We start from the raw sequence: 24,096 nt of genomic DNA on the forward strand, positions 1-24,096 counted from the left end.
GGGTTTTGTTTGTTCTTTTTTTTTTGTCGTTTTTTGGGTTCTTTTTTGTTCGAGTTTTTTGTGTTTTTTTTTTGTTTTGTTTGTTTGTTGTTAGTTTTGTTTTAAAACACACTTGCATTTGTTTCTTCCAGTGTTTAGGGCGAGGGGCAATGTGTGTTCGTACAGGCTACAAATATGCTTAATATCCTTAGAACATACCATAATAATTATAAAAACTAGCAATCAGCATTAGCATAATAATAATAATAATCATAAAAACATTTACAAGTTGTGTTGTGTGTAGTTAAAGGTAAGCCTTCGATCGAAATCATCAAAAAACAAGTTTTGAAGTAATACAGTAATCTAAGAGTTGTGGGGTGTAGGGTGTGGGTTGTGGGGGGGGTTGTACAGATTTTAAATTTACGAATTAGGCTTAAGGTTTAAGATTTAAGGTTTAGGTTTAGCTTTAGACAGTTTCTTTTTACACCCGACACTCGACGAGTCAAGGGTAATATTAGTTGTTTTTACTTTTATTTGTACAGGTTTGCACTTAATAATAATTAGCATGATATCCGGCAGGCGGAGGATGGGTGGGGGGAGGGCTTTGTTTTTGGGTTAGATCTTATCTGGCTGCAGAGCATTCTCAGGCTTACAAAAGATATAGAATATCGTTTAAAAATTGTATGCACTTGGGAGAGTGTGTGTTTGGGTGTGTGCGTGTGTGTGTAGGAGGGGGGAAAGAGAAGGGAATTCTAGACATTTATAATCTATATTATTCATATGCGTGTATAATGTAAATATATTTATATTATATATGTAAAAAAAAATTAATTAATGAAAACGGCCTAAAGTTTGCTTTATATATAAGATATATTACTATATATATAGATACACGATGTATATATATATTCACATTGATGGATATACAGGCTAATTTCATAATTCAGTTTCGCTTTTTCCTTTATCTTAGCATTCTACATCTACGGCGTGTATCCTCTACACTCTTAACACATATCTCCGTCTCTTTATATATTAATTGGTTTTGTTGTGGGTGTGTGGGGGGGGGGGGGGATTTTTTTTGTTGCCTTTCAGCTTTCATAATATTTTAGAAACAAAATGAAATACATTTAGCGCAATGAGTAGGCAAAAGTTGTTGGGGTTTTTCTTTTGTTTTGTTCTTTTTACTTAAGTCTAGTTCTAGTTTTTAGTAGGAGAAGACCCACAAGCGAGACAGCAGTAAGGATATACACTTTTAGGAGAGTGCAGGAGGCGGAGAGGGACATCGGTTCTATGGATTTGACAGACTTTTTTCCTTGCCTTGAGAGTGTATATATATATGCATATATTATTACTTTTTAATTCGAAAAATGCAGAACATTTGAAGTACGAGTACGCGTGAGAAAGGAGGAATATACGACGAATATTGAATACACTCAATAAATATATTAACGCTAACTCTCTCTCTCTTTCTCTCTCTTCTATCCTTCTCTAAAACTATCTATCGTTCTATCGTTCTCTCATTGCTTACTATTCTATTTCTGTCTCTCTCTCTGCTGTGCTGTGCTTTGCTTTGCTTTGCTTTGCTCTGCTTTGCTTTGCGGTTTGTCCTGCTGCTGTCAGTATCTGTCTCTGTCGTATGGGTGTCCATGTGGGTATGTGTGTGTATGTGTGTGTGTGTGTGTGTGTGCCTATGGTGTGTGGGGGTGGGGGGTGCCTCCCTACATTTCGGCCTATCGCGACTTTTGTGGACGATTCTTTCCGGATCTAGTTGACGAGGACGAACTGCTGCTGGCCACCGATGACTCGGAGGATATGGAAATGATTGATATAGCAGACAAGGAGTTCACTAAAGTGCCACGCAGCGGTGGCAATCTGTTGCTATTATTGCTTGCTACAACCGCTGGCTTTTGATAGCGATTCACAGATTGTCGCAAATGCTGCGGACGCTGCTGTTGCTGTTGCACATGCTGCTGCTGCTGCTGTTGCTGGCTCTGGTGCTGCTGTTGCTGCTGCAGTTGCTGGCTCTGATGATGATGATGACGTTGCTGCTGCTGCTGATGATGGCTATTGTTGTTGCTGTGATGCTGATACGTGGCTTTGTTTAATGTCGTCTGCTGCTGCTGCTGCTGTTGTTGTTGTTGCTGCTGCTGCTGCATCGGTGGCGGGACATAAAACTGCTGGCGATAGTAGCTGTTGTTGTTGTTGTTGTTATTGCTGTTGCGCTGATTGTTGTAGTGCCGCCCGCCTCCTCCTCCATTTGGTGGTGTCGTGGACAGAGATACTCCTGCTATGGCATCATTGCTTCCCGTCGAATGGCGATCATCCTCCTCCTCCTGTTGCTGCTGCTGCTGCTGTTGATGGTGGTGGTGGTGGTGCTGCTGCTGCTGGTGGTTGGACGACACATTGATGTCTGATGGCTGTTGTAGTTGTGATGAAGAGGTTATACATGTATGCTGGTGGCTGCTGATCATGCTGGCCGCAGTTGCTGCCGCTGCTGTACCACCAATACCAATCCCCACTCCACCACGCAATTGGCGCAGGTGATTCTGATTCTGATTTTGATTTGGATTCGGATTCTGAATTAGACAATGACTCTGATGTTGGATTGGATGGCCGGCACCGGCGGCAGCGGCGGCAATTGCGGCCAGCATGTTCGCATAGCCGGCAACCTGATGCTGCGGCTGCTGCTGCTGCTGCGGCGGCGGCGGCTGCTGTTTGAATTGGACAGTGAACTGCTGCGGCTGCTGCTGCTGCTGCGGCGGCTGCTGCATGAGGAGGCCGGCGACAACCATTCATCATGTATTTAGGCGTGTGGGTGTGTGCATTACCGACGAGCCCGCTGAGGAGCTATTGTTGTTGTTGTTCCCGTTTCCGTTTCCATTGCCATTCCCGCTGTTTCGGCTCCCATTTCCATTCCCGCTCCAGCTCATGTTGGTGCTGCTACTGCTGGTCGTGGTGCTGTGGCTCCTGCTGGCTGCTGCTGCCACCACAATCGGCAACGTCATACCGACGGCGGACACTGGCATCGGCATGGGCATGGCCAGCGTAATGGGCACCACGGTGGCGGCACTCCGGCCATTGGGCGGGGGGGATGAGCTTATGTCGATTATCTCCATGGGCACAACCGTGGAACCAGCTGCTGCTGTGCTCGGTGCTGTTGCCGTTCCTGTTCCCGTTGTTGGCGACACTTCCACAATCTCACAGTCTTTGCTATCCTCGGAATCATCACCCGACGAGGTGCTGCCCCGCCGATGCCGCACCTGCTGCTGCTGATGCTGCTGCTGTTGGTGCTGCTGCTGCTGCTGGTGCTGCTGCTGTTGCGTCGGCGGCTGCGATTGCTGGTGCTGTTGCTGGTGCTGATGCTGCTGCTGGGTGGCGGGCACCGCCACAGCCACCGCTGTCGTCGTCGTCGTCGTATATGGCTGGCCGAGATGGGCGTGCGCATGCCCATGCCCCGCATGGCCGTGGGCTTGGACCTGCACCGGATGATAGATCTGTTGGACCACAGTGCCGGAGGGCATAATCACATATTTGGTTCCATTTGGGGTATAGCCGGGCGGCATCGGGGAAATGCGATCCACTAGCAGCAGATGTTCGAAATTCTCGCGTATCCATTCGCGATAATCGATGACATCGTCGGTTATGTGGATAATGCGACCTATGGGAGCAAACCAAAGGGAAACGATCGATTAAGAGGACACGTCCGTCTGCAAGTGTCGAAGGACTGACTCACCCAGCACTGAATCAGTACGCGGATCGATGCCCAGGAGATTGAGTGGGCTGACGGCGAGCGCGAGGACACGGTAGGCGCACTTGAACGCCTGCTGGACATGGAACACCCCATAGCTGCTGCGTCCAATGTCATTGCCGGGCGTCAGCGGATCCTCGATACAGAGCAGCGACGGTCGATGGCCATCGACCATGTCGCGCTGCAGCTCATCCTTGGCCATATAGCGTCCCCCATTCTTGATCGAGATTCCAATACGCATGTAATTGAAACGCCTGCCGTAGAGTTCGAAGAACTCGAGCAGCAGTACGCCCAAATTGGTGGTGTCATGGTAGATGCCACGCGGATGCAGCTGCAGGAAGCTGATGCACATGAGGATCAGCGAATAGGATGAGATGCCGCCGGTGAACACCTCGTTGAGATCACGCAGCAGCAGGAACTGCTTGAGCACCAGAACCAGCTTCCCCAGCACTGGATAGTCGCGCTTGAACTTCTTGATAAGCTCCGCGGACTGGACGCCCGATTGCATATTGAACGATATGTCGACCTTCACCTGAGTCTCGCGGTCCGTCAGCTTGATGATCGGCACCGATGCCTTATCCAAAACACGTACCGTGCAGGCCTCGGCAATGCCGCGATTCACCAGCTCATATTCCAGCGTTCTCAATGGTAATTTCTCCCACAAACCTGCAAGCAAAGATCAGAAGATCAGATAGATACAGCTATACAAGGGATGGCCACAAACTCACCCAAGACAACGAGATCAATATCAGAGGTGGGCAAAAAGAGTCCAGTGCGAAATGAGCCAAATATCTCGACCACCGCCTGTGGCCAAATGGTATGGACCACGTTCTCGATCCGCTTCACAACCTCATTCCGTATGGCGTGCTCACAGGGCGTGGGCAATACATACTGATAGAAATGCTCAATCTCTTCGTGCAGCCCCACCACACCCTCGCCATAGGGATAGTCTGGCTTGCGCCAGGGTTCACCCTTGTATTTTGCTATCATTGCCATATGATTGTTCATATAATAGTGAGTGACGCCTACTTTGTTGTTCTCCGGCCGTTTCTTACGAGACGGATTATAATAAATGATGTTTGTGCGGTTACTTTGGTTTGTCGTATCATTCATTACGGCTGCAACCGTTCCACCTGCTGCTGCTGCTGCTGCTGCTGCTGCAGTTGTTGCCGCTGCCGTTGCCGTTGCTGTTGCTGCTGCGGTAGTGGTCGTCGTTGTTGCAGGAGTGCTTGTACTCGTAGTGCTAATGCTGCTGGTGGTTGCAACTGTTGCTTCCGCTGCTCCTGCTGCTGATCCTATAATGCTGTTTGTTGAGGTAACAACCGCTTCGTTGCTGGCACTGATGTTGCTCGAGCTACTGCTGCTCGAGCTACTGCTAGAGCTGCTGCTGCTGCTCGAGCTGCTATTGGAGTTGTTGTCTTCAGCCGCTGCGGGGCTGCTGTTGTTGCTGTTGCTGTTGCCGTTGATTTGAGGCAGGATTTCAAGTGAATCCGCACGAAAGTTGAGCACGCGACTCAGCGTGCTGCTGCTGCTGGCGGCGGCGGCGGGTCGCGACAGAAAAGGCTTGCCGTTGCCGTTGCTGTTGCAGTTGCTGTCGTTGGTGCTATTCGTGGCCGTTGTTATTGTTGTGGTGTTGGTGGTGTTTGTGGTGGTGGTGGTGTTGGTGCTGCTGATGCTGCTTTTGGTGCCTCCTAGGTTGCTGCTGCCTCCTCCTCCTCCTCCGTTGTTGGTCGCCAGCTGTAGCTGCTGATCAAGCAATGCTCCCATTTCCTGGGCATTCGTCTCCCAAATCTTTAACCATGTGCGCAGCGATGGTCCCTCCTGTTCCTTCTGAAACCAGCCAACAAATGGATCCATTCAAATTCAGATGCACACGATTGTTGTTGGCTGGGATTTTGTTTTTGGTGGAAACCGAGGGGAGCGACCGCTCGCTCGCTCGCTCTGTCTCTCTATCTCTCTCTCTCTTTTTACTGAAGGACCTACCGAGCTGATATCTGGGATGGGATGGAATGGGGATGGCGCAAAATCCTAGTGCACAAAAATTGAGTGTGTTTTTTCAGCAATATGAGAGTTTTTGCTCTCTTCCTTCCGTCCTTCCTTCCTGACCGACTCTGCGGATGGTCCTTTTCGTCTGAAGGCGGATCTGGAGAATATCAGTTTTCCATTTGGAAACTTCTGGAAATCACGCTCCCGGCAATTATCTGCAGTGAAGAAAAGAAAGGAAAAAAGAAACAAAAGGTATATGAGATTTTTTGTTACTCTACAAATTTCCGCCAAAGGTTTTCCCGTTTCCTGGTTGCAAAAAAAGGTCACAGGACAGCCACTGGAGCGTTGCCACCTGTTATGCGCATAACTGTGCTTCGGGTTCTTGTTTGCAGAGTGTGTGTGCGCCGTGTTGTGTGTGTGTTTTTTGCGACAGCTGACAGAGATGAGCAACTACTGATAATTCTACCGCCAAAGTGACAGTTCCGAAACGGTTGTTGTGTTTTAACAATTGGAAATCCATTGTTGTGTGCACTGAGTGGACAACAGCTTTTCCAAAACCATGATGATTGCATGCGCCTGCCTGCCAGACAGACAAATGGAAAGCGCTAATGGCCACAGGCATTGCTTCGAATGATGCGCTCTTTTCTACAAATAGAAAACGGCGCGGCGGCACCCACCCCCGTCCTCTCTATTCGGCGTCATCACTGGTTGCTGCAGCGAAATGCAGCTGAAGCGTTCATCACCAGGCGCCAGGCGAAAAAATTGTTTTTCAGAGCGCAAAAACATACACACCATCTCTCTTTCTCTCTCCCTCTCCGAATGTCCAAGCCCACACACACACAAACACACTCTACTCGCATGGACCATAGGAAAAACAGACAAAAAAAAAATACTACAAAATGGGCCATCAACAGCAGCAGCACTCAAATAATACAATAAGTCGCTAGAGCGATAACAATTTGGGTAAAGCCAGTCATAGAGCAATTGCTCACGAGACTCTCAAGAAAAAAAAAAAAAACTATTATATCGATGGATGTACACACAGACACACACACACACACCCCACACACAAAAAGCACAACTACTGTATGAATGTGTGTATTGGTGTTTTCTCGTGCAAGGGCGTACAGGTGGCCGTTGTATGACTGCTAAAAGGTGGTTCTCTCCCGATAGAGGGGGGAAGCGCATGCCACCACACATATGCATATGTAGAGAAAAGCGGCTTCGATTATGCAAAAAATACAAATGGAAAAAAGCCCCGCTAATTATGTTAAAGCCTATGAACGGTACACACAAAAGCCACACATCAAAACACACACATTTTAAAACATGTCTTGCATTAATTTTCACTGGGAATCCATGTGCGCAACAAATTTTCATTTATGGTAAAACTTTGATTTTTTAAATCGTGGATGCACCGTAAACGACCAGTTCAGGCCAACACACATACACACACAATTCTGACAAATTAACACTTTCTTGCTGCTGGTCAGATCCAGTGTTGACTAAGTTGTTGAAGCGAGATAACACACACCAGAAGCAGCAGCGGCAACAGCATAGCATGGATAGAGCGAGATGGATGCATGCTTTTGCGCCCCGGGAAATGCGGGCGTAAATTTTATGCAGCAGCATTCCTCCCCTCCCCCGAATTGTAGTTCAAATTATTTAACATTTAAATTATTGCAGCCAAATGCTCGTGTGATGGCCACATGCTCTCTTATCGATGTGTAGGTGGTAGGTGGCGCTGCCACTGAATATGAATTTTTGTTATACAGCACTAGCACTGCCAACTACAGCTAAGCGGTCCAATGTAAACATTTAATTTATGCAATTGTATTTTTAGCACAAATCAAGAAAAACCAATTAGAATACATATTATTTTATTATTTCAAACACCCAAACACGGAAATCACCCAAGAGTAGAAGCAAAAAACGCATAAAAAGCTGAATACACCTCTGCCCAGCGCTCCCTCTCGCGTAATTCCGTTGGAATTTTTCACACACATTTTTTTCTGCTTTACCTTGACGGGTTCTATTCTGTTCTCTTTTTCTCTTTCGCTGCGATTGCGTTGGATTTCAAGTTTAGCACATACACACACACACACACATACGTACACGCACTCGAGTATGCATACACATGTTCGTCAAAAACGAAGTTTTCAAATGCAATTTTTTTCTCCACATTTAATGAGAAATAGAATCACAATCCGCCCCAAAAATGAAGGGAAAATTACAGTTGTAGCTGCTGCCACTGCTACTCCTTCTACTAATACGACCTCTCGCTATTTCCTTTCTCTATCGGCTAACAATGTCTCAGTCACTGGCTGCGTTTTTATCAATCTGCTGTTCAGTTTTCGCTATATATCCTTATAAGCGCACTCACAATTTCTGGTTCTCGCTCACTTTCGTTGCTTCTGCGAATCGAATCGAATCGAACCGAAGACGACGACGACTGTGTGCCTCCCCGCTTGTCCGACCCGGGGGCAGTGGGTTGCTATGCCTTTTTATGCACACACCGCACTCCGAGGTACACACAAACACACACACGATCACACACAAGAGCGCACGCACGCACTCACACGCACAGTGAGTTTTTTCGAGAAACGTTTGCTCGTTTCAGTCAGTAGACTGTTACAGCTGCCAACGTCACTGTTGAATTTTCAAAACTTTTATTAGTTTTTCATGCGTGTTTTAAGCGTTTTCCATGGTTTTCCTTTCCCATTACAATAAAAAAACCACAGCAAATACGAACACGCGACGGCAGCAGTGTGACCGCGGATTTACTGTTAAAATATACGGCCTGACCCTCAGAAATATACCAAAATATACCGTATATATACTGACGAATTCAAGTTCTTTATGCATATTCTTCGATTTTGACATTCCGCGGAATATTACTGGCTAGATAGAACCCTCAGCCCTGCCTAAATAATTTTATACAATTAATTAACTTATTTTCGACTTGACTGATTTATTAAATACTTGACTTTGATTGTTTTTGCCTTAATTTTGGTTCCTCAACTAGAATATAGCGTCCGGTATGATGAAAAACCGAACTTAGCCCACTTAAGCCCCCTATATTTAAATAGTTCAACAACTTGAGGTAAGTCGCGGAAAATATTAACGACTGTAAATTCTTCTTGTAGATCCATGCCATCCTCTCAACTTAAAAAAACATCTCGATATCTTTCACCTGAACTGCGCTAAAATTAGTCAATTTTCATTATAGTCGGTGGAAAATTGAAATAACCCCTTGGCTTATAATAGGTTAAACGTTCTCCGTCAAGGATTGACAACCATATTGCTTAATTTTGATATTCGGTCAAATATTATTAGCTAGATAGAACATTTAGCCATACGCACATAGTTTTATCCAATTAATGAAGCTATTTTCTAATTGACTGGTTTATTGTAAACACTTGACTTTGTTGGATTTAGTCCACAAAAAAGTTTTAGCAAAAATGGGGAAACAAACAAAATCGAAAGAGGATAGTCTTTCCTATTGTTCATTTTTGATATTCCGTCGAATATTATTAGCTAGATAAAACATTTTGCCATGCCCACATAATTTTATACGATTTATGAATCAATTTTGTACTTAACTGGTTTATTCTTAATACTTGTTATTATTGAATCTTGCCTAAAAAAAGGTTTAAGCGAAATAGGTGAAAAGAAAAAAACAAAGAATAGTCGTTCATATTGCTCAGTTTAGAGATTCCGTTAAATAATTCTGGCTAACTGAAATCCCTAGTTCTGCCCACATAATTTTAGGCCATTGATGAATACATTTTCTTCAAGATTTTCTTCTTCAAACAACATAGTTCAAAAAGTTCAAGTAAATATATATCTCCTTATATGTACCTATTCTTGGTCGCTCTAGGAAGAGCATGAGCCGCAAAATATCGTTGAAATAGCTTTAAAACAGAGACAAAATTGTTTTTTGCCTGGGATGACAAAAATGTTCTCAATTCTATAATATCCTTTCCCTAGTGTTTTTCACATGTTGCAGCTACATGGAACGCAATTTTTGCTTTCGGCCAATGAAAATCGTCAAAAATTAATTCCCGTTTTAACCGATTCGTATTTGGCGGTTTATTAAAAAAAACTAAGTTTATATGCTCCACCTACTGAATATGAACATCACGAATATTTCCCGATGGGTTTACCTGGTTGGTAAATGCAGTTCCAATCATCACCAATGTCCGATCAAGGTACAGTAATTAAAGTACATAATTCTTGAATAGACTCATTGTTGCAACCGATTCAGTACCCGATTCAAACAGAACGAATAAATACCCTGAACCGATTTGAAGAGAGCAAAAAGAGCCAATAACCGTTTCGAAGAAGCCGGTCGGCCATCGATAATATCGACTGGATGCAAGTGGTGCGCGCCAAAGAGAAATTGCTTGGAAGGGAAAGAGTGGCAAATATATGAATGCTTTAATAAATTGATGAATACAATATAAAATTATAAACCCGTATACTGTAAATAAACCGTTGTAAACTTACTGTAAAATTTACCAAACTGCGAAAATATTCAACCGAATTTTCTAGTATTTTTAAAACGCGTTATTGACTCACCTCGCTGTGCTATTTCAATCATGTAGAAATCGTGTAGAAATGCCCCTTAGAGTCATGTCCCAGGCCATATCGAATACTAATTCGTGATCGGCATCGAACTCCTGAACTTAGTTAAAAAACGTAAAAACGGCATGTACAAAAGTGGATAACGGCGGTTTTCAACTGGCGCTTCCATAGAGCTTATATGAAAAAGGCCGGCCGAAATATGTTCAACGTACACATTTCCCCTTCAGGTGGCGCCTTTGATAATTACATACAAAATGTGTTTACTATGTAGAAAATGTGTAGTAAGCGTGTAGCTACCATGGAGGCAAATTAGTTCTGTGGATATTGTTGACCTTTTTTGTTTAAACCTTATTCTATTAACAATCGAATAAGATGAGAATTTAATATAAGCCCTCAGGGCTGAGGGTCCTAGCTAGCTAACTAACCGAGAAATGTGATGGAATATGATTACAAATAATTCGTCAGTATACTTACGGTTTTTTTTTGCAGCTTGTGATGTATTTTCGGTATATTTGTGAGTGTCAGACCATATCTTATCGACAAATCCGCGGGCACACTGAGCCCATTCGTGCTGCTGTTGTGTGTGTGCGTTCGTGTGCGCGACGAAAAAAATATAAAATCGTAACGAGCAGAGGAAAAAACGTGTGAAAAATATATTAAAAGGTACCGCCAGATGAGGAATATTTGGCGAATAGTTTAAGACAGTAAACCCATGGCCTGCTGTCTGGCTATATTTTGTTTAGATATTGTTGTTGTGTAGGCATTTCAAGGACCTTCTTTGCCTACTTCTCCTCCTCCGGCTGGCTCCCCTTTTTAGTCTGTTATGCTATATACAGTGTGTTTCGGTGTGTGCGCGCTTCTGTCGCGTGTGCCTTCTGACCACGACCACCTGGGCGGTAGTCAAGTGGAAATTTTGCGTTCAAGGACAACGCTAGTGACACCCTCTCCATCTCACCCTTGTCTAGTCCATAGGCTCCTTGCATCCACTGCAGAAGGGGCTCTTAAGGAGCAACCAAATGGTCTTTTTCCCTGTTCTAGTTATTGTGAAGAGAGTGAAGGAGAAGGACGGCGACAATTGGCCTGGTATTTGGACAGTTACATTTCGAGGGGTTCCCCTCTTTGAAACAGTGAGGTAGTGAAACGTTTAAATAGAGAGCATATGGATAGATTATTCTAAAATAGAATTATATTCTCATATTTTGAAAAGAAATTCAATTTTCATACAAATAGTCTAGTACATAGGTACATATGTATGTGTTTTCGCATGTGTTAAAATGTGTGTGTGCTTTGCCGTTGCTTTTTTTGTTCTCTTATTTTGTGCCTCCGCGTTTGGTTGAGCTTGCGCACACCAATACAAATGTACATGCATATGCCGCTCTTTCGGTCGCGTGCTCTTCTCTTCCCCTAAACACATGGGTCCCCAGCCAGGCCCCAGCATTGCACTCAAAAATAACTGTTCGCAATTGTGAGAGCGAGAGAGTAAAACAAGCGTTTAGAAGGAAAAAAATGTACGTAAAAGAAGCGAACAAAATGAGAAAAAAATCAGCTGCGACGTAGATCTCACACAAAAAACCGTTAGGTGGGATGATGTGCGGACGGGAGTGGGGGATCAGGCATGGCACCCATTGCAATAGTGAAATAAATCCGGTAAATGGATAAAACAAAAAAACCGTCACATTTCACTACCACGTGTGTGCTCGGTGTCTGTGCTTGACATGTGTACTTACATACATAGATATGTGCGTGTGCAACTGTTTTCTGCAGCTGATTTATTTCAATGTGTGTGTGTGTGTGTGTGCGTTTGTCGTGTAAGCGGTTGTACAAGGGGCACGAACAGCTAATCAAAACTTAAATCTGTCACACATCCGCTGCCCAAAAAAATAATTCAAACTGTAAAACGGTGCTAGTAATTGAGTTTGTAAGTGTGTTTGTTTGCCAGAGCCTATGCATGTACTTTATTCAATTGCACACGCAATTTTCCCCTGGTCAAGGACTCTTTTTTTTTTTAACCCGAAAAGGTAGTTCCATTTATATGCAAATGACATTGGAAGCCAGGAGACGGCTAAGAACAAACTGGAATATTCCACAAATTGTTTTCCATCCACACCCCCCCTCTCCCAATCAAATGCCCTGTCAATTCAATTTCGTTTGGCAACTAATTAACTTATTGGACCAATTAGCCAAAAACTGGTTTTGAGTCCGTTACGTGCCTTTGCCTCTACCCCTCCAGCTAGCCTTATTCGGGAGGTGATTATAGGTGGGAGGGGGGTATAGCTGAAACGGCGGCACTGCTGCTGCTTTCAGGTACCGTTCGACGCAGACGCAGGCGCCTGCGTGTTCCCCTCCTCCCCCCAACTGATGAAAAAAAATGGCCAAAGGCTAAAGAGCAAAGAAGAGCTCAGCTGCTTACGATTCGCGCGCGTGTTTGTTTGTGTGTGTGCGTGCTAGTACATAGCTATACATATAAAAGCAGAAATCGTAACGTAAACGTAACGTAAACTAGAACTCCCTCCCTTGCACTTCTCTTTACTCCACAGCACTCCATCTCGCTCTCAGCTTTCGCATGAAACGTGTATCCTATGGAAAATGAGTAGGAGAGGGGGTGGTGCTGGAGTCGGCTCTGGATTAAAGAAACTTAAATGGTGTGCGGCATGATCTGTCACCGTTTCTTGTTTATTCACAATACGAAATGTACAATTTAATGTTTTCTTTCCTATGAATGAGGGCTTAGGGTTTCGCGATTTCCAGCGAAATGTGCCGCCGCCTCTCAAACGGGATCGGATACCAATTGGATTTATATTTCTGATTATCCTCAAGCCGTAAAATATGCAGCATAGTGCGTGTGTATGTATATGCGCTCTTGCATAAGAGCGTCAGGCGTTGTCTCTGCAAGTAGTAGTGTCCTACGTTAGTGCGAGAGTGAGAGAGTGGGGCGTGGGAATGGTGCTGCTGGATACGACGGCCTCCCTCCCCCCCTCCCCCCACTGTTTAAAGACGTACTGACTAAACGAGACATCATAAATTCGAAATTTTGAACCTTTCGGCACACAAATCTACACACATACGAGTATTCACTCAACTTAGAACGCATATGTATATGTATGTATGTACATATGTGTCAAATCAAAACCTATAATGAAGTTTTCCTCAGGCCTCCTTTGTTTCTCAGTTTTTCTCGGTTTTTTTTTCAGTTTAGGCAGGCCGTTCCATTTGGTTGTCTAGTTTCGTTTTGTTTGATTTCAATTTTATTCATTATTCCGTTTGTGCCGGTTGTGTTCGTTTGTTTCCTGCTAATTTTTTTTCGTTCGTTTGCTTGTTAATTTTTATTTTGTTTTTCGTTTTTTTTGTGACTGCTAATCGAATTTATCGCATTGTTTAGGGCCTAGGGTACCGTAGCCAGTTATTCGAAACGCAATCGAAATTGCTGCATAAATTTATTGACAAAAATTATCAAATTGCAGCGCGGCGCTGTCGTCCATTATCTTTCTTCTTCGTCAGTGTTCGTTATCGTCGTAGTCTCGTCGTCCTTTTTTTTCGTACTCGTCGTCGTTCCGAACGAAGAAAGAAGAACTGCATCAACCAGAACAAGATCGCAGGCAGCAAACACCCACGCGATTCAAATGCTTTAACCGTTGACCTCAAAGGATCAAGAAAGACGACAGGGCAACGAGCCACACACACACAAAACAGGAGGAGGAGTCTCGTCGCCGAGGATGTCCACAAATTGGCAATAAATTATTTACGTGTGCTTGTATGGTATGTATTGCATGAGATCCCTCAATACGAATAAGTTTGTGCAACAAAACAACAACACTTAACACGTAATCGAAGAACAAATAACAGTAATAATTCGTGCCGGCTTTTCGAACTGTGTGCGTGCGCTTGCGTGTGTGTGTGTGTGTGTGTTTGCATGCGTGCAAATGGATAACCGAGAGACGCCAACTCACATTACTCTCTCTCTGTCTCTCTCTCTCCCCCTCTCTCGGAATCACTCCCACTCAATAGCGCTACTCTGACGACTCAATCTCGCAGCCGTCGTCTCTCTCTCACTCCAACTACTCTTTGGCTGTGCCTGCGTCTTCGCCGCTGCTCGTTCTGGTGTTCGTGTGACAACAACACTTCGTTTCGTTCGTGACTATTGTGTGTGAGATTGTGTTTGTGAGAGTACCGTTTTCTGGATCATTTCAATTCCGAGGCTTGGCATGGCCGCTCGTGGAGAGATCAAGAATATCAGGGACGAGAGCCAGCAACAGCACCAGAATCAACAGTAAATATTAAGCTCAAGTATTTAAAAAACGAAAAACGTCGAAGAACTGCGTAGAAGAAGTGCAACTCTTATACAACAACAAAAAAACAGAAACAACAAAACAAAGCCAAAGCCAAAGTTTAAGGATTTATACAACTAAACAAAAAAAAAGAAGGAAAGAGAAGTTAAGGTTCCACAACATAGGAGTGGAAAAGCCCCTCTAAGAATAAGAACACACACAACAATCTCTTCTTTACGCAATCATACAACCATCCACTACAACCTCCACCACCACCACCACCACCACACCCCAGAAAGGAAGAAACCACAAAAGAAAGAACACAACAACATCCAACCACAGAGTGGGTGGAAAAGGAAGAAAACGTCAATATCTATATATATATATATACATATATATTCGATTATATAAAACATACACACAACACCACGCCGACAAATAAGCAAAACAAAAGAAACAAACAGAACCTGTTGCTGGCAACAATGACTACCCTAGAGGAGCATATCGTCTTGGCCCCCGTGGAGGCGGTGGAGTCGTCTCACGTGTCGCTGTGCGACGAGGTAACCAATCTATCGGTCCTTGACACGGACACAGATGTGAGCAACACGAGCAGCAGCTTGAGCAGTTCCAGCAGCTCGAGCAGCTCTAGCTCGGGCACGGACACGGACACCGGCAAGGGCAGCAGCACCGTGGGCAGCCTCGATGTGACCAGCGTTAGTTCGTCGAGCATCGGGTCGGCGGGTTCGATCACATCGCCGGCCCCATCAACGGCCAATTCGAATATATCGTCGGGCCTGGGCCTGGGCCTGGGTCTGGTGGTGGACATAGATAGCGCGGCGAGCAGTCAGGAGCTGAGCAGCCATGGCGTCACCGAGCTAGACTCGCTGGAGGACTCGTGCGGCAGCCTCATCAAGGATGGGGATAAGCTCTGCAAATTGTGCAGGTGAGTCTCGGGCGCTTTCAATCCATTCTATATGTATGTGTTTCTCTATATATTTTCTATATTTTCCTTGGCAGCTCTCGGCTGGTTATGCCTCGCATCTTGACCTGCCTGCATGTCTTTTGCGAGGATTGTCTACAGGCCCTGGTGGCCACAGATTCGGTGTCGGCCAGTTCGCCCAATAGCTGTTCCTCATCGTCCTTTGACGGCAGCGAGCATCAGCACCGTTTGCCCACGCTGTTGGAGTGTCCCGTCTGCAAGGACGTCACCCGTCTGGGCCCCAAGGGGGTCAAGGGACTCACATGCGATTACATTGTGACCAATATACTGGATCTATCGAACCTCGAATCGGAGCAGATACCCTGCACCTCGTGCAAAAGCAAGGAAGAGGCCATATCCCGGTGCAATGATTGTGCCAACTTCTTGTGCAACGGCTGCGACAATGCCCACAAGTATATGCGTTGCTTTGAGAACCATCAGGTGGTGCGCATCGAGGATCTACAGAAGAACGTCCAGGACAAGCTGTTCATCCACAAGCCCGTTTTCTGCAGCCAGCATGTTAGCGAGAATCTCAAATACTATTGCTTCACGTGCCAGGTGCCCACCTGCAATGATTGCCTGCTCGGCGATCACAAGGGCAGCGATCATCACTACGAGACGGCCGTCGTTGCCGAGCAGGCGGTGCGCGCCGATCTGGATGACATCATTACCTCGACTCTAAAGAAGGCCGACTACTGCAATGATGCCACCGGGAATCTGAGCAGCGCCCTCACCGAACTACAAGCCCAAAACGACATGGTCCATCAGCAGATCGAGGATAGCTACAAGATGTACAAGCGCATGCTCGAGAAGATCAGAGACGACCTGATCAACGAACTGGGGCGTCTGCACTCCGATCGCGAGCTCAAGATCATGGATCTCATGCAGAGTCTGGAGAACAATTCCGGCCGTTTGCAGCAGGCAGCACAGTTTGGCCAGCGGGCCATTGACAAGGGCAATGCCGTGGAGTTTCTGCTTCTCAAGCCCCTCATCACAGCCCAGTGCAAGAAGCTGATGGAGCAGACACCCAAATGCGACATCAACTACCAGATACAGTTTGAGACAAAGCCGGAACGGTTCGAGCAGTTCGCCCGCAATATGTTTGGTAAATTTGAGACCGAATCCAGCTGCAGTCCGGTGGATACGCCCAAGCCATTGTCTCCGTTGACATCGTCGCACCATCAGCACCAGCAGCACTCGCAGCACTCGCAGCAGCAGCAGCAACAGCAACAGCAACAGATGCAGTCGCAGATGCCATTGCAATCACAGCATCATTCTACGCCTCTGATTGTGGGCCATGGCCATGGCCAAGGTGGAAGCTCCTCCACGCGCGGCAGCTCCTCCGTACAGGGACGCCTCAGTTCGGCTGTGTTCAGTCCCAATTCGTTGCCATCCTCGCTGCAGAGCTCCTTCGATGGGGATAACTCGGCCATGACTAGCTTCTCGCTGATGAGCACTCTGCCACCGGACTCGCCCTCGCAGCTGCAACAGGCGCCCCAGTTGCCGCCGCTACCACAAATGCCCCAGATGCCACAGCTGCCTCAGATGGCGCAGCAACAGGCACAACAGCAGCAGGCACAGCAGCAGCAGCAGCAACAACAGACCCAGCAGCAGGCCCAGCAGCAGCTACAGCAGAAGCAGCACCAACATCAACAACACTCGCAGCAGGCACAGCAGCAACAGTCGCAGCAACACCAACAGCAGCAACAACAAGTAGTACTCCACCAACCGCAGACTCAACAGCAGGCCATGCCACCGCAAATTGCCCAACTGGTGACGCCCCAAGGCATTGTGCAAGTGCAGCAGCAGCAGCAGCAGGCTCCTCATGTCAATCTGAATGCCGGACCCGGACCCAACATGGCCGCACTTAATGGCATGGCCGGAGGCGGCGGTGGTGGCCCACCCTCGTCCTTCAGCATGCTGGAATACAATATCTCAAGGCTGGCCAGTCTTAACGAAACAATGTCCGATTCCCTGACCGAGGCATTGGCCGTGGGCGGTGCTACTGCCGTACCGAATGTGGCTCAAGTAACCGCTGGCCCAGCCGTGCCCGGCGGCGCCGGGGCTCCGCACCACCAACAGCAGCAGCAGCAGCAGCAGCAGCAGCAGCAGCAACAGCAGCAGCAGCAGCAACAACAGCAGGCTGTTATGCCTGCCTCTGCGGTGACGCCCAGTCAACCAATCACTTTGGCGGACATTCTGTCCGGCGATCAGCGGGCGCTCAACAATCTTCAGGCCCTGGCCAAATTGGGACTCAATAATAATGGTGAGTGGATTCGATTCGAATGGTGTTTCCGTTTTTATATTGTACCTTAAGTATTTTTTTAAACCATTGCAAAGTCTCGAGGAAATTCAAAAGAAAAGAGCTGAAAGCGAGTATTTGATATGAATTCCGTCCGTTGTGTGTTTTGGAAAATGGTTATTCATTTTTCATTGCTTTCAAACTGTAGTCCTTATAAAGATCCTTCATTCGGACAGATGTAGGAGTGGCCAGATGGACATGGGTCCGGCTCCATGGTCTTGGTCAGAAATGATAGTTTCATAGCACTCAGCTTCTAAAGTCGCATGGCAGACCTTACGCTCCTTACGCTCATAACAGGCAGCTTTCTTAGCTTCACAGCACAGCTTTTCTAGTCTCATAGCAGGCAGTTTTCGTAGTTTAATGGCAGAAAGACCTAGTAGGCCTAGTTCCATAGAAATGCATATTTTATAGTTGCGTAGCAGCCAGCTTTCTTAGTTTAATAGCAACCATGTTTTATAGTTTGATAGCAGGCAGATTTTGTAGTCTCAGCCTTGGGGGTTTCTTTCGGCAAAACTTTGTCGCAGCAGCTAAGCAGTTTCATGGAAGCTACCTTTCGTACTTTTGTAGAACCAATGATTATTGCAGTCAGCTTTCAGATGTGACAGCAGGACTCCGCTTTCATAGCAGCCAGCCTTTTAAGATTCACAGTAACACGATTCCATAGCAGATACCTGTCAACATCGATTCTTTGGTGTTTGACGACTAATAATTTTTAGGTTAGGTTAGGTTTAGGGTTTATTGGGTTAAATATATTCATGATAAAGAATTGATCTTCCAGACCTTGCAATGGACCTTACTTTTATTTTTCTTATAGCACCTTCAGTTCTTATGCTTTTGAGTTTATTTTTCTTTCCTTTCCTTCCACAAACACACGACACGCTCCCCCCTACACCCACTACCACTGCCCTTCAACCCACACACGCCACACGCCAACCACACACCAAACACCAAACACAAACCCACTGCGACACTGCACACAGATGATCTGTTGTCGAGCGAAAGCTCATCGGGAATTGATTTTTTATCAGATTTCTGCCTGCCAGCTGCCACCTCGCCCAGCCTCCAGGCCCTCAATCCGATTGTCGGCGGCGTCGAGGATATCGGCCTCAACAATTTCCATGCCGTTGCCCCGCCGGGCACCACCAGTGTGGTGACAGGCCGCAACAAGGCCACACCCATGCAGATTAGATGCAAATTCGGTTCCCTGGGCACCGCCAAGGGGCAGTTTAATTCCCCACATGGCTTCTGCCTTGGCGTCGATGAGGAGATCATCGTTGCGGATACAAACAATCACCGGATCGAGGTCTTTGACAAGATGGGTGCCCTCAAGTTCCAATTTGGGGTAGCCGGCAAGGAGGAGGGTCAACTCTGGTATCCCCGGAAAGTGGCTGTCATGCATAATAATGGAAAATTTGTGGTTTGCGATCGCGGCAACGAGCGCTCCCGCATGCAGATATTTTCAAAATGTGGCCATTTTATGCGCAAAATTGCCATTAGGTAAGGGCCTACACATATTTCTTTATAGTATTTGTGTAAAATACATAATTAATATGTGTTAATCCCTAACAGATATATTGATATTGTTGCCGGACTGGCCGTCACCGCAAAGGGTCACATTGTGGCCGTAGATAGTGTCTCCCCCACCGTCTTTGTTATATCTGAGGAGGGGGAGCTGGTGCGCTGGTTTGACTGCAGTGACTATATGCGTGAGCCCTCTGATATTGCCATACGAGGTGAGTGTCCGTCCCCATTTTATATTTATGTATTTTGCAATGAAATATGAATCCATTTTTCTCTTTTAGACAATGACTTTTACGTTTGCGATTTCAAGGGTCATTGCGTGGCCGTTTTCCAAGACGACGGTACATTCCTATATCGTATTGGCAACGAGAAGGTCACCTGCTTCCCCAACGGCATTGATATATCGAATGCCGGTGATGTCCTCATCGGAGACTCGCATGGAAATCGCTTCCATGTGGCCTGCTATTCGCGCGAGGGCGTCCTCCAATCGGAGTTTGAGTGTCCCCATGTCAAGGTTTGTTGTGTACCCACCACCTGCACTCACAATCACAATCAGACCAAACTAAACAAGAGCACATCTGAACTCTCACAAGATACACACTGTTCCAATTCTAATTTACATGTAAGCTTTTTTATTTTCCCTCATTATTCATGTGTGTTTGAGTCAGTCCCATTTCTGGTATGAATTCTGTACAGTACGGTAACGATTTGATTGAACGATCTGATTATTGTGTGAAATTTGCATAGAAATTCTACCATCAAATATTATCGTATTCATTCCTTTGAAAGAAAACATTTAGTTGTAGCACAAGTAATGTATGAAGTTATGTAAGCTATTATAGAAGTAAGAGTATTATTGTGTTCTGAATGTAAAAATCTGTATATACCATTAGTTCCACTGCTCTTCTGTGATTCACCGACTCGTTGTTGATTTTCTGTCCTTGAGCTGTACTATATTGCTTCCCAAAGTCGTATGACATCTACTAGATTGCCCATAATACTGGCCATTTTCAATCTCACATGACGTGGCACTACTGCAACTACTACTAAAACTACTACTAATACTAGAACTAATACTACTAATACTACTAACTGATGACATGGATATTAAAATGAGAATTTTTCACAGGTTTCACGCTGCTGCGGCCTGAAAATCACATCCGAGGGATATGTGGTCACTCTGGCCAAGAACAATCACCACGTTCTCGTGCTGAATACGCTCTATGTTCACTGATTGCAAATTAAAGCCCGCAACAATCGTCCGTCAGTCGACTTGATCAAATACAATTACAAATACTCGTCAGGGAAGATATACGGCTGTCGTCGTCACCTGATGCCCGGCCATACACACAATGCTATCTGTCATATATTGGCCAGAAAGCAACAGAAATACGAAAACAGGATGAACAACGCCAATGCCAATGCCAACGCCAACGGAAATGCCAATGCCAACACAAGCGGCAGTGGCACCCAAAACAGTCAACAACAACAACACCAACAACAACACCAACAGCTGCAGCCGCCACCGCAGCAGCCACCACCGCCGGCGCCGCTGCAGCCGCATTCGGTCATGGATCATCTACCAAACAGTCGCAATCCGATCGAAACCAACAGCTACATCTTCAACCACAACTACAACAGCATCAATTGCGACAAAATCAACGTCAATGTCAATGTCACTAGCAACGTTAACGCCAACACCAACACCAATACCAACACAAACAATTGCCAGCAATGAAGTGTATATAATCGAAAATGTATATGTCATATGATATATACATATATTAAAGTTGGAAAAATACAAGGACATATAAAAAAATAAAACAAAAACAAAATCTCGAAAACCAAAAATCCTTTTAAATAATAATGAAACAAAACAAAGCGCATAACAACGGCGACAAAACAACAACAAAATGAAATGATAAAACAAAATGCAACAAATACTATTTTTGATCTCTAATTTAAAAAAACAAAACAAAACAAAAAACAATTAGCGCTACTATTAAAAACAAAACAAAACAAAACCAAACATCCAACAAATCTAACAAACGAAAAACCAACAACAAATATTTTACTTAGTCTAAACAAAAAAAAACCTAAACAAAAAAAAAACAACTAAAACAACCAAAATGAAGATCAGATATTTTCAAAATGTTTTTTAAAAACTTTTTTTAATCTGTTTTTCATTATCATACTTTTTGTCATAAGGTTCTGTTCTTGTTAAAATTGTCATAAAATACACTATCACACATACACGAACACACACACACAAACACACAAAAACACACACAAACACTACTATACATGTTACTTATTATCTATATAGACATACATATATATTGTTATATCGACCGATTAGCTTTTTTGTGCATATACCCTTCCAGAATCTTTTTGTATAAACCAAACGAAACAAAACACGCATATATACAATACATATGTGTATATATATGTATATGCCTAAATATATACGTATATATATATATGTATATATAAAGTTCTACACCTATGTATATCTAGCAAAATGTGCAACTTTTTGTGCACATCTTTTTTTTGCTAAAATGTAAAAATGAAACGAAAAAAGAGAGAGAGAGAGAGACGAGGGACGAACGAAGAGCGAAGATAGAAGAGAGAAGAGAGAGGAAAGGAAAGGAAAGGAGAAGTGTAGAAACAGGATTAAACAATTTGTTGAGGGCGTCATCAGAGCGAAGAGTGAAGAGTGAAGAGAGAAGAGAGAGGAGAGAAGAGCGAAGAGAGAAGAGAGTGGAGAAGTGTAGAAACAGGATTAAACAATTTGTTGAGGGCGTCATCAGAGGTCGCGTACAGGCAATAATTATAGAGGATGGGATGAATGGACGGTATGACGGAGGAGAAGATGAAATCTAAGTAGTTTTCATTTGATTTCGTGAAAAAACAAACTGAAACCAAACAACTAACAAACAAAAAACACATGAAATTTAAACAAAACAAAATGAAATTGTTTAGGTTTTTCCTTACGCTGCTTATATAAGGTGATATCTATTTATATATAAATATATATATATATATGAATATATGAAAAACAAAAACTACAAAATTATATATATACATATATATATATATCTTAAACATATATGTGAAATCCTATGACTATATGACTTTGCCATATATATACAAAAAAAAACCAGAAGAGAGAAAGAGAGAGAGGGAGAGGGAGGGAGTGGGAAGGAGGAGACGTTAGCGATAAATAGAGAAAAAGAACACAACACAGTACACCACAAACAAACAAGAAACAAGAAACAGAGGCAAATATAATGAATGGGGAATGAAAATGTGTCGGGGCAATATACATATATCTAAAACTCGTATAACTAACTTAATAGCAGGAAAAGGATCAGGCAGGCATGCGCGCTGAACCCATGAAAAAAAACCACACATTCTTGATAGGTTGGTTCGTGACGTTTATGCGTGCTGCGTTCTGCCACTACAAAAACCAAGCAACCAACCAACCAACCAACAACCAACTCAACATACAAATTAATCTGTAAGCTAACAAACCAAACAAAACCAAAACCAAGCAAAATTCGCGCATATGGCCAACAAATACAATGTAAAACAGAAACAAACGAAAGAACAGACAGAACAGACAGAGCAGAAGTGAAAAGCGTAAAAAAAACCTACAAAGCAAACAAAACTTATTTTTTAAGTTCTTATATACATTGTTAACAAAAAAAGAAAAAACAAAACAAAACGATATTCCTTTTGCTTATATACAAAAAAAAAACGCTTGTGCATGGTATCCACAGGCACACCACACCATACCACACAGACATAAACACACACACAGAACCATATATATACATCTGGAGATCTATAGATCTAGAGATCTAGGGAAACATTTAGGATGATATACTATGTATGGATACATGCAACATTTCTTTCCCGTTGTAATACAATATAAGGCTGGTTTACTCCCAAGACATTATTATTTTACAAAAAAAAAACAAAAAAAACAAAAACAAAAAACTAAAAAAACAAAAGAAAACAAAAAAAGCACAGATATATATCTACCATATATCGTAAGATTTATAATATGATTTATTAATTTTGCGTTCTCTTATACGAATAAGTACAATAGTTGTGAACTCTTTTTGTGTTTTTTTTTTTTTTTAGTTCTGTGTAACATTATTATTATTATCTATATTTAAAGCGTTGAAGTAACGAAACGAGTAATGCAATTCAAAAGGCAATTTATTTCGATGGAAGTTGAGCGAGAAAGCAAAGCGAAGCAAGCAACTTATTTTTTATAGGCTGTTACCACATTTATTATATACACACCACCCCCCCCCAAAATCGCCCAAAAAAAAAAGAAAAAACAAAGCACACTCACTCAACAAAGGAAAAAGAAAAAAAACAACAAACCTATACATATTAATACAACGAAACGAATCTATTTGTATTTTAAACACTTTCGTTTTGTCATTATGTGGCTTTATTTCCGCGATTCCTTTTCGATGTTTTAAACAGCAAACAAAAAAAACTTTCATTTAATTGTAATTCCCGCGAAAGCGTGAACAACTGTTTTAATTCTTGTCATTTTTTAATTCCTAAACTATAGTTTTAGTCTGTATACACAAACACAAAAACCTATACTATACCATATACCATATACCATATACCTATACCTATACATATTTTAAATATTAAGTTGTGTTAAAAAACGAATACACTAATTATTTGAATAACGTATCAT

General features: G+C 43.9%; 2 protein-coding genes across 15 annotated transcripts; one reads left to right on the plus strand and one right to left on the minus strand.

The window, feature by feature from the left end:
- Nucleotides 1-54: 54 nt before the first annotated feature.
- On the minus strand, nucleotides 55-10,917 carry Trf4-1 (Topoisomerase related function 4-1). 11 transcript variants are annotated; one of them, XM_033385050.1, is made up of 6 exons: nucleotides 8,097-8,525; nucleotides 5,711-5,928; nucleotides 4,456-5,557; nucleotides 3,713-4,393; nucleotides 2,808-3,637; nucleotides 55-2,732 (listed from the first exon to the last, which is right to left on the minus strand). In XM_033385050.1, the coding sequence occupies exons 3-6, from the start codon at nucleotides 5,492-5,494 to the stop codon at nucleotides 1,710-1,712; spliced, it is 3,573 nt and encodes a 1,190-aa protein (XP_033240941.1). In that variant the 5' UTR covers nucleotides 5,495-5,557; nucleotides 5,711-5,928; nucleotides 8,097-8,525; the 3' UTR covers nucleotides 55-1,709. The 11 variants fall into 11 exon arrangements, with proteins under 11 accessions (XP_033240941.1, XP_033240937.1, XP_033240934.1 ...); XM_033385046.1 differs by lacking the exon at nucleotides 8,097-8,525 and adding an exon at nucleotides 10,775-10,917 and having other exon boundaries at nucleotides 4,456-5,928; XM_033385043.1 differs by having other exon boundaries at nucleotides 4,456-5,928.
- On the plus strand, nucleotides 10,877-20,783 carry mei-P26 (meiotic P26). Of its 4 annotated transcripts, XM_033385039.1 has the most exons (8): nucleotides 10,877-10,963; nucleotides 13,762-14,056; nucleotides 14,306-15,508; nucleotides 15,583-17,810; nucleotides 18,827-19,343; nucleotides 19,416-19,579; nucleotides 19,649-19,989; nucleotides 20,497-20,783. In XM_033385039.1, exons 3-8 carry the CDS (start codon nucleotides 15,048-15,050, stop codon nucleotides 20,599-20,601), a joined length of 3,816 nt encoding a protein of 1,271 aa, XP_033240930.1. In that variant the 5' UTR covers nucleotides 10,877-10,963; nucleotides 13,762-14,056; nucleotides 14,306-15,047; the 3' UTR covers nucleotides 20,602-20,783. The 4 variants fall into 4 exon arrangements, with proteins under 4 accessions (XP_033240930.1, XP_033240931.1, XP_033240932.1 ...); XM_033385040.1 differs by lacking the exon at nucleotides 10,877-10,963 and having other exon boundaries at nucleotides 13,545-14,056; nucleotides 18,875-19,343; XM_033385041.1 differs by lacking the exon at nucleotides 10,877-10,963 and having other exon boundaries at nucleotides 13,546-14,056; nucleotides 19,649-19,881.
- Nucleotides 20,784-24,096: the final 3,313 nt, after the last annotated feature.

This window comes from Drosophila pseudoobscura, chromosome X, assembly GCF_009870125.1.
Source record: "Drosophila pseudoobscura strain MV-25-SWS-2005 chromosome X, UCI_Dpse_MV25, whole genome shotgun sequence".
In the NCBI taxonomy this organism is placed as follows: Eukaryota; Metazoa; Arthropoda; class Insecta; order Diptera; family Drosophilidae; genus Drosophila; species Drosophila pseudoobscura.

Coding starts and splice junctions, on each gene's coding strand:
- mei-P26 (XM_033385039.1), top strand. CDS start 15,048: ATGACTACCCTAGAGGAGCATATCGTCTTGGCCCCCGTGGAGGCGGTG. Junction 15,509..15,582: donor AAGCTCTGCAAATTGTGCAG/GTGAGTCTCGGG, acceptor TTTCCTTGGCAG/CTCTCGGCTGGTTATGCCTC. Junction 17,811..18,826: donor ATTGGGACTCAATAATAATG/GTGAGTGGATTC, acceptor CACTGCACACAG/ATGATCTGTTGTCGAGCGAA.
- Trf4-1 (XM_033385046.1), bottom strand. CDS start 5,584: ATGGATCCATTTGTTGGCTGGTTTCAGAAGGAACAGGAGGGACCATCG. Junction 4,394..4,455: donor TATTGATCTCGTTGTCTTGG/GTGAGTTTGTGG, acceptor CTTTGCTTGCAG/GTTTGTGGGAGAAATTACCA. Junction 3,638..3,712: donor GCGTACTGATTCAGTGCTGG/GTGAGTCAGTCC, acceptor TTGCTCCCATAG/GTCGCATTATCCACATAACC.